General features: G+C 25.6%; 1 protein-coding gene across 9 annotated transcripts; it reads right to left on the bottom strand.

Moving 5' to 3' along the window:
* Positions 1-4,983: 4,983 nt before the first annotated feature.
* On the bottom strand, positions 4,984-8,174 carry LOC103868309 (phosphoinositide phospholipase C 8). 9 transcript variants are annotated; one of them, XM_009146414.3, is made up of 7 exons: positions 7,782-8,174; positions 7,465-7,536; positions 6,707-6,775; positions 6,033-6,101; positions 5,710-5,772; positions 5,552-5,632; positions 4,984-5,459 (listed from the first exon to the last, which is right to left on the bottom strand). In XM_009146414.3, exons 1-7 carry the CDS (start codon positions 7,989-7,991, stop codon positions 5,190-5,192), a joined length of 834 nt encoding a protein of 277 aa, XP_009144662.1. In that variant the 5' UTR covers positions 7,992-8,174; the 3' UTR covers positions 4,984-5,189. The 9 variants fall into 9 exon arrangements, with proteins under 9 accessions (XP_009144662.1, XP_009144663.1, XP_009144659.1 ...); XM_009146415.3 differs by having other exon boundaries at positions 7,477-7,536; positions 7,782-8,169; XM_009146411.3 differs by having other exon boundaries at positions 7,710-8,160.
* Positions 8,175-10,049: the final 1,875 nt, after the last annotated feature.

Here is a 10,049-nt window from a genome sequence, read left to right as displayed (position 1 = left end):
GTTGCCGGTTCATCTTATGCCATCAACAGAGTAGCTGGATTTTGATGATCTTCTCACGCTCACAATCTCAGCTGACATCAAGCGCATAGTTGAGTGAATAGACCCGAGAGTTCAAACTGAAACAACCGGACTGGACGCCATGGCGTGAGCACTCAACACCTAACAAGAAAGTTTAGGATGAAATAATTAGGTAATATCCTGTTGCTAAGATCTGTTGCTAAGATTGCGCGAGAGATTCTTGCTGTTAAACTTACGATTTTTACATAGATATGTTAGTTAGCTAATTATTGTGTCCATATCTAAAATTTCTATTTTATGAGCGTGGTTTTCAAAATTGTATGGTTAATTAAACCAGCTGGTTTAGGAGACAAACGGGTCAGGAACCAAAATTGTAATTCTACTCATTTCGATTTGGTTAATGCTTTATTCATATTTCCAAACAATCTGATTTAAATTCCTATACTTGTTTCCAAACAACTCAAATGTGTACTTCAGTTTTAATAAATAGATATATATCATAATTAAATACATATTAATTAACTTACCTTTTAGATTTTTTTTTTATTTTTAATTATCTACCTAGCTTATAGTTAATGAACAATATTGTTTTAAAAGCTATATAATTATATTTTTATTATATATAAGTAATAACTAAAATAAAAGTCACATAAAAAGAACCATTTATATAATATATAGATCAATATATAAATATATTATGTTACATATATTTTCATATAAATAATAGTCCAATGTAAATTTAGTATGATAAATGCTGGAAGTAGAAAATAATAGCACCATATATTTTAAAAAATAAAAGTACATTTGATCCATAAAAAAATACAATTTGTACGGATATACAAATCATATTCAAAAAATATTACTGATATAATTGATGGTTTATAAGATAAACATGTTTAGAAAGGTCATACTAGACAATCATTTAAACGAACAAATTTTAAAATATAGATTATCGCTTATACAAATAAATATTTATTTATAAAAATAAAAATAAACATCCGCGCGGTGTGCAGATCAAACTCTAGTAAACTCTTAGAATACGTTTTTTCACGGTTGGAACAAACCTAATCTATTAACTAAGCACATAATATATACCTTATTAAGTTGAAAATGAATATCCTACATATAAATTTGTCTAAATATGTGAATGTCACATTTTTATAATTATTATAAACTGTTATTAGTTAAGTTTTATATAGTCACAGTCAGTTCTATTTTTGGGTAGAATTTTGGGTGAATGTTGGTTTATAAAATGGGATAATGCATATAAACTAACTATACTATAAAAATAAATTAGGAATGTAGTCAACACCACAACTTTGGTTTGTATGCATTTTTTTTCTAAATGTGTGTAAAATAGTAAATCATAAATTAAATAGTGATTATTTTTGATTTAGTCCCACAACAGAAATTGTCTTAGTTTACTTTATATATTATATTCACAATTTGAATAGGTCCAAAACTTAGATGACAACATTATAAGTAGATAAAAAATAGGACTCTGAATTAATAGATTAGACTAGATTTTGAGCCGCGCTTTCAAAACGCGAGTTTATTATGTTTTTTTTTTCAATTGAAAATTATTTAGTAAATGTCATATTTTCATATATTTGTGTTTTATTTTATAGAAGACTTAAATTTTTTATCTTTATTTATTGTATCTAATATATTAAAACAGAAGTCATAACTTCTTTTCATGTGTGATTTTTTTAGTTTGGACCTTCTTAAAAAATATCATATTTTACATAAGTTCATTATTATATCTTTTAATATCTTTATCTTTTTATTTGAAATACAAATGAATATATTTAAAATGTTCTAACAAAATCTTTTTAAATCTTCTTAGAATCTTTTTAAATTTACTTTCAAAAATTAGTTAGTTTTACTTTAAATTATCATAAAATATAATTAGAAATTAAAATTGAATATAGTTTTGGTTTATAAACGAAATTTTAAATAAAATGAAATTAATTAATTTCAAAAATACATTTACCAATAATTTTTAAAGATTTTGTTAGAAATAAATATTTATTTCTATTTTAATTTTTTCAAATTTGTTTTCTAATAAAATAAAAATCATGATTTTTTATGAGTGATATTTTTATTTGGACCATCATTTAAAATTTATATTAAATGTATATCACTAATGCTAATATATATAATGTTTTTAACTACTTTAATAATAATATCTTTTATTTAAAAAAAAATAAAATTCTAACAAATCTCTTGAAAAAGATTATAATAAGATCTTAATTGTCATAAATTAAATATAAAAATTTTCAACTAATTTTGTAATTAGTAATGAAATAATACTAAAAGAATAAAATTATATCCTATTTTATCAATTTTATAATAATATCTATCATTTTTAAATAAAAATGTTATATTGAACAAAATATGATAAAATTATTTTAAATTGGTACGTTAACATATTTTATTTTCATAAATATAAAATATATATGCTGACAATATAATATGTTAGTAGAACGGGTTAATATTAGTAAACTATATGATACATGTATAAAAATTTAACTTATCTTAAACTTTTTAATATACAGTAATTTATTATATAAAATTAATAAACATTTAAAAATTACTAAAAAAATCTAGCGATTTGAATTACGGATCATGATTATAATAAATTAAATACAAAATTGTTTTCATATATGTTGTTTCATGCATTAAAAAAAATTAGTTTAGTAATCAAATACAAATTCAATAGGACAAATATATAATAAGCAACATATATATGTGATGATTTTAATTTACATCATGAAAATATAAAATTATTATATTTGGCATAATTATACAAACATTTAAATATGTGAGTAACATTAAAAATATATAATAATTATGTAAAACAAATATCAATATATATATAAATGTGAAAATATATACCGCACGGTTGTGCGGGTGGAAATCTAGTTTCATTTTAAAAGATTATTTATGTTTAAAAAATTAAACTTTATTTCTTTAATGAATTAAGTTGGTATAACTCTGATAAATTAATTTTATTATGTGGTTAATATTTTAATAAAAAAAATTTATACTTTTAATAAAGATTTATACTTTTCAATGAAAAAATTCAATTTTTTATGAATGCTTAAATTATATTAAAAAAAATAATAATTAAAAATAGTTGAAAAAAAAATATTTGAACTTGGACTCAATAGCCTAAAAGAAAAAAAAAATGTGAGAATTGGATCTGATTTCTTAATCGCCCAAATGGCCCAAGAGAGATATAATGTGGGCTGGATCTGAATAAAATGACCCAATATAAATGTTTTATTAATATTACTTGATTGTCCTTAATGAAACATGCAATGTTAGTAAAGAAGAAGGCATGCTAAGGTAAAAAAGACAATAGGATCCTGCTTTAATAGTATATATATATCTCTATATATATTGTATATGTACATTAAAAATTCTAACAAATCTGTTGAAAAAATATTTTGGCAATATTTTAATTTTCAAAATTTTTTTTTATATTTTTCACTGATATCATAATTAGAAATGAATTTTTATCATGCATTAATGTATATTAGGTTATCATTTATAAAATGAAAATAAAAATTTTATCCTATTTTATCTATTTTATAATAATAGTTAGGTTAAAATAAAATCATTATATTGAATTAAATATGATAAAATTGTATTAAATTTATTAATTTATAAATTTATTTTCATAAATAAAAAACTATTTATGTTAAAAAGTATAATATAATGATAAAATGGCTTAACATTAGCAAACTAGATAATACATGTAAAACAATTGACATATCATAGACTTTTGTATATGCGATACTATATTATCTAAAATGAATAAATGTAAAAAATATTGTTAAAGAGAAATCAAACTTTGAAAGGCGGGTCAGTATTTAGAATAATATAATTACAAAATAGTTTTCAAATATGTTATGTCATGCGTATATTAATTTGTTTAGTAAATAATACAAATACAATAAGATATATATATATATATATATATATATATATATAAGAATCGGCAAATACACGTGACAGTTTTAAACAATTGATTAATTATAACATGTAATCTATAAAATTATTGTATTTGAAATAGTTATATAAACATTTAAATTTATGATTAACGTTGAAAATGTATACCATTAATAATCTAAAATAAATAAATAAATATATGTAATTGAAAATAAACACTTGTGCGATTGCGCGGGTCAAGATATAGTTAAGTGTTAAAATAGATGATAGTTACAATTATTTGAATGGAGCAATATATATATATATATATATATATATATATATATATATATATATATATATATATATATATATATATTATTTTTTACAAAATAATTTTTGAAAATATATGTATGATTATGTAATAATTATTACTTATACTTTTCCATAATTACCGAAAAAAACTCGGCATAATTTTTAATAAAATGTGAATATGGTAAACATATTATTCATTAAACTTTATATTTTTGAAACTTATATATTTTCATTAAATTATTATTTTTGAATAAATTTTCATCATTCTTATGATATATTATGTATTCTAACTAAAATGTATTGTTTATTATATTTTCTTAGTTTTTATTTTCCAAACTGAGTTTTGTTTAAGTTTTTTAATTATTTATTAATTTTTGGTTATAATTTTTCATTCTTATTATATTTAGTTCTCTAAATTTAGTTGGATTAGATACCACTAAATTTAGGAGCAAATTAGCTCAATATACTAAAAAGGGTGGGATACCATAGAATGGGAGGAAAATGTTAATGATAGGGGGAAGAAAATTGGGGGGAAATAGGGTATGAAGTGCAAATAGGAAATATTTGGTATGTAGGGAGTACAAATTCTCTAAATTTAGTTGGATTATCTCTAATAATGAATGGTATATTCGGAAATTCACATTTCATTAAAAGCGATGGGAGCATGTGAGTAGGGTTACATGAGATTTTTTTCCGAAAAAAGAGCATTCCAGCTGTTAACAAGAATACTTACCATGTAGTGATGGTTACAAATGGAACAACCCACCAGTACGTAACAATACTATACATTCACCATTCTTTTGACGACAAGAATACTTACCATGTATTGATTGTTACAAATGGAACAACTCACAAGTACTATACCACACACACCAAAAACACAACAATAAAGTAAAAGTAACATATAGGCCTGATCCATTTCAAACAAACATAAAACGCATGAGCAGCCGTGCCTGTTTCCCCACTTCATCTGATAGAGGAATTGCTTGTATACCTGGTTGCAGCTTAGACACCCGGTGACGAAAAGTACCAGCAAGTTTGTCCTTAAATATTAGGGTATGGTCATATACTTCAACAACAAGCTCATCATTTTCCAAACTAGATAGCGGAAACTCAAATTCCTTTCCCCAACTGGGTGTCCAACTGCGTTTGTGGACAGTCTTCCGGATCTTGCCACCATGTATCATGAGCTGTTTAAAGACCCGAGGAACTAAAATCAGCTATATTTGGTGTCATCAACAAAGCCATCAATATAAAACAAGTCTTGGACTGAATTTATTACATTCACAAAGAGATCCGGAGAGGAACCTCTATGAAGCTTTGGAAAGTCTGTGTCCCACCCAGTTCCCATATAGATTTTTACCTACACGTTTAATATTTAAGCAAAAGAAAAGAGAACAGGAAACCTAACTGTTGGCCTCTCAGTGTAAAATGATAGACCTTTAGTATTTTTTTATTTGTAGCTTGAATAATCGCTATATTAGTGCTTGGATCATCTGTCCCCTGCAAATGTCAATAATATCACGAAACATGGATTTCCCTTAAATAGCATGGTCTTTTGAACAAATATAGACGAGGTTAAGATCTTAAAAACTTCACATTTATTTGATCAATGGTTTAAGCTGCAATAACGATAATGCCGAGACTAAGTTCCAGAAAACTAAAATATGCTTCTCATATAGATTTTGACCTGAACATTCATATTTAAAGCAAGAAAGTGGGAGCATATGAAACCTCAATATTGTATGTTTAGTGTATCAAACCTTTAAAGAACCTGAAGCCTTTGGCAGATCTTGTTTAACAGCTTTGCTAGAACTTGGATGGTCTGGCTCCTACAAAGGTCACCCAAAGGCCATAATACCACAACATGAACTTTCCCTTATCGAAAGAAAAAAAAAAATACCAATACAGACCTTTTAAACATGTATATTTCGGACTTTAAACCAAAAATGTATAGTTGGGACTAAGAATATAGTGTAAAGTTCTTATTAGGAATCTTTTCACTTTTGTTAGTATTAATATATGTATGATATTTCTGACACATTTTTTTTTGTGAAAATTACTAATTGATTAATATTTTAAAACAAAGTCATTGAGAACAAAGTGTGTTTGGCTACAGAATCTTGCCTCTTATCATTAACAGTTCTAGTTATGTTTGTTGATTATTACTAACTTTTGTATTTGTTAGAGCAACTTCAGTGCTCAGGTTCTATATGAGTATCTAGTTCTTTACAAAAATAAACATAACCTGAAGACATGGAAGAGAATATAGAGGATGAAGAGTGTTAGAATATAGAACATATCCGATTATGCGGAGACTAAGTTCCCAAAAAACTAAAATATGCTTCTCATATAGATTTTGACCTGAACATTCATATTTAAAGCAAGAAAGTGGGAGCATATGAAACCTCAATATTGTATGTTTAGTGTATCAAACCTTTAAAGAACCTGAAGCCTTTGGCAGATCTTGTTTAACAGCTTTGCTAGAACTTGGATGGTCTGGCTCCTACAAAGGTCACCCAAAGGCCATAATACCACAACATGAACTTTCCCTTATCGAAAGAAAAAAAAACAATACCAATACAGACCTTTTAAACATGTATATTTCGGATTTTAAACAAAAAATGTATAGTTGGGACCAAGAATATAGTGTAAAGTTCTTATTAGGAATCTTTTCACTTTTGTTTATATTAATATATGTATGATATTTCTGACACATTTTTTGTGTGCAAATTACTAATTGATTAATATTTTAAAACAAATTCATTGAGAACAAAGTCTGTTTGGCTACAGAATCTTGCCTCTTATCATTAACAGTTCTAGGTATGTTTGTTGATTATTACTAACTTTTGTATTTGTTAGAGCAACTCCAGTGCTCAGGTTCTATATGAGTATCTAGTTCTTTACGAAAATAAACATAACCTGAAGACATGGAAGAGAATATAGAGGATGAAGAGTGTTAGAATATAGAATATATCCGAGATATATATATATATATATCATCCTCTATAGATAATTACCAATTCTTGATTTTTCTATGTGAATTTTTCCTTTTTTTGAACTATATGAATTCTTCCTTTTTGTATTAGGATTAGGTGTAGCTTAAATTTATATAAATGTATTGACATTAATATCCACTAAATACAACTCTTGTTCATTACATATTTCAAACAAGAAAGTGAGAGGTTTGGAAACCTTAAAACGGACCTTCCGTGTTTCTCGATTTGCTTCAATAACCGCCTTGCTAGTCATTGAACCTTCGTCCCCCTGCACATGTCACACAACACCCAAACATATATTTTACCTTGTTACAAAACCCAGAACAGTGAACAAATATAGTTAACTAATGGTTCAGCCTCCTGCAATATCAAATAGGCAGAGACAAAGTAACAGATTATGTAGAATCAACTTATCAAACAAAATCAGTCTATCAGGCATACTTTGATAACGATCACTTTACGACTGGGGGAAAACAAAAATCTTTCGAAGTCGTTACAGGTGGCGTCCTTTACATTTGGCTCTTGAAGTCGATACTCTTCCACACACACTGTCATTGCTTTCACTCCACCCCATTCTTCCTTCTCCTTGCCCAACAATTTAATGAACTCGGACAATAGTTCCGCCTCTCCATGCTTCGGTTCCAATTTGTTCCTTTCAACAACCTCCAACACGGTTTCATAAGAATTCCGGGGATTATCTTCGTGTGTTATATGTAACTTCATTTCTCCCACTTTTTATTGGGAAGAAGATGAGATCATTCCTTCCCACATATATAAAAGGAGAATTTTCTTGTCGAGGATCGGAAGCAATCTCCACTTTTCATTCCGTCCGTTGGACTAAAGTTAAAGATTCCCTTCGTGTCACTGATTTTTGGAATTATTCATTTGGATAGATAAATAGTTTACGAAGTTTGAAGATATATCACATTTTGTGTGTGGAGATTGGTGGAGTGTAAATATCGTCTTAGAAATTATAATTTAAGAAACTATATATTAGATGTCTAAAAATTAAATAAAAAACATTGTGGAAGGAACGAGACCAAATCAAGTAGGAAGAACATATCCATATAGAGTTTGAGCTATCGTCGAACCTATGTGATTTAATCTGATGTTAATTTCGAAGTGGACTGAAGACTTATTTTAAAGAGTAGTAAAATTCTTCAACCCGTAATTGCTGAATACATCAAAGTAATGCCAATAAATGCTAAACTAAGTGAATTAAGTAGAAAAAGGGTGGCACGCCCTCTACAATAGGTTACTTCATTTTTTTTCACAAATTAAGTAAATTCAATAGTTTGTATTTTGTTTCAATGGGGTTTCTCATTTTTTTCTTTCAAGAGAAATATTTCAAGTATATTTATTTTTAATACATATTATTCATTCTAATCGTGTCTGTTATTTTACAAAACTTACATATTTTGTGTAAATATAATTTTATTTTAACTAAATCTAGATTAGTTTTAAAAAATATACAAGGTTTATATAAACTTAAAAATATACTATGAACGTATTAATAATTTCGTTAAAAATAAAATGAAATATTGAATCCTTTTAAATATAAAATAAAATTATATAAAAGCTTAAAGAAAAAAATATAAAAAATAATTTAACACTAAACAGTTGTTGTAAATAGTGTTTCCTCGGATATGAGGGAACCCTATTCATAAAACATTTTACCTCTCAAAATAATGCATCACTAGAGAAGGATTTACCTCATTTTTAGGGTTTTCTTTAAAATGAGGGATTATTAGAGATGGTCTCATACTCAAAACCAATCCCCAAATAATTTTGCCTTAAATTATTACTTTAACGATTTATTTAAATAGAAAAGTGGTGAATTACTTTTATTTTCAGCCAAATAGATATCACATACCTTATCACTCTACATCAACTCATTCAAATATTTTCAGTCTAATTTTTTCATTCAATACAAAACATTATATATTATTACTAATTGTAAAAAAAATGGAGAAGTTGCAACCTAGAAATTAAACCTTAAATAAAAATATTCATAAGATTTTAAAATAAAAAAAATAAACCTGGAAATTAAACACTGGATAATTGTAGAAAACTCTTCATTTAAAACAAACATATTATAAGAAAATAAAGGCACATGGGTGCTATAATTTTCACATATATATATATAGTATAACCTCTTTAAATTAATACTCTATAAATTAATATACACTAAAAATTTCTATAAAATAATATAATTTTATAGTCCCAAATTGAGTTTTTGGTTCAATTAGTATATCGATATATTAATATCTCTATAAATTAATAAAAAAAATTATAGTTTTGATGTAGTTCCAACATTATTAATTTATAGAGATTTCACTGTATATATATATTTGTTTATCAAAAAAAAAAAATATATATATATATATATATATATTTGTTCACAACGAATAAATGTCAGATGGCAATAAATCTATTTAATTTCATTTATTTTTTCTAGTATTTTTGTATTACTTAGTTGCCAAAAATAGTTTTGTGTTTAATTTACAATTAGTTTTACTTTATGATAAAATATAATATTTTAGTATACATGTGATTTTAGGTAACTAAAAGATTTCCTACGGTTTACATGTATTGATCTTTCTTAAATATATATTATGTATTTTCATCAAAATTAATTGATATTAACAAAGTAAGTATAAAAGTATCCCCTATATATTATTTGAGAAGCATTGCAACATTTTTTTGTATCCACGTATCACCGCTAGAATGATTCTTAGAATCCTTAGAGAAATAGGTTGATCCATCTAAATATATAATAAG

The sequence above is a fragment of the Brassica rapa genome, chromosome A05 (genome assembly GCF_000309985.2).
Source record: "Brassica rapa cultivar Chiifu-401-42 chromosome A05, CAAS_Brap_v3.01, whole genome shotgun sequence".
Lineage (NCBI taxonomy): Eukaryota > Viridiplantae > Streptophyta > Magnoliopsida > Brassicales > Brassicaceae > Brassica > Brassica rapa.
This window is presented reverse-complemented; position numbering and strand designations above follow the sequence as displayed.

Coding starts and splice junctions, on each gene's coding strand:
- LOC103868309 (XM_009146411.3), bottom strand. CDS start 7,991: ATGAAGTTACATATAACACACGAAGATAATCCCCGGAATTCTTATGAA. Junction 6,776..7,464: donor CACGGAAGGTCCGTTTTAAG/GTTTCCAAACCT, acceptor TGACCTTTGTAG/GAGCCAGACCATCCAAGTTC. Junction 5,460..5,551: donor CTCCGGATCTCTTTGTGAAT/GTAATAAATTCA, acceptor GTCTTTAAACAG/CTCATGATACATGGTGGCAA.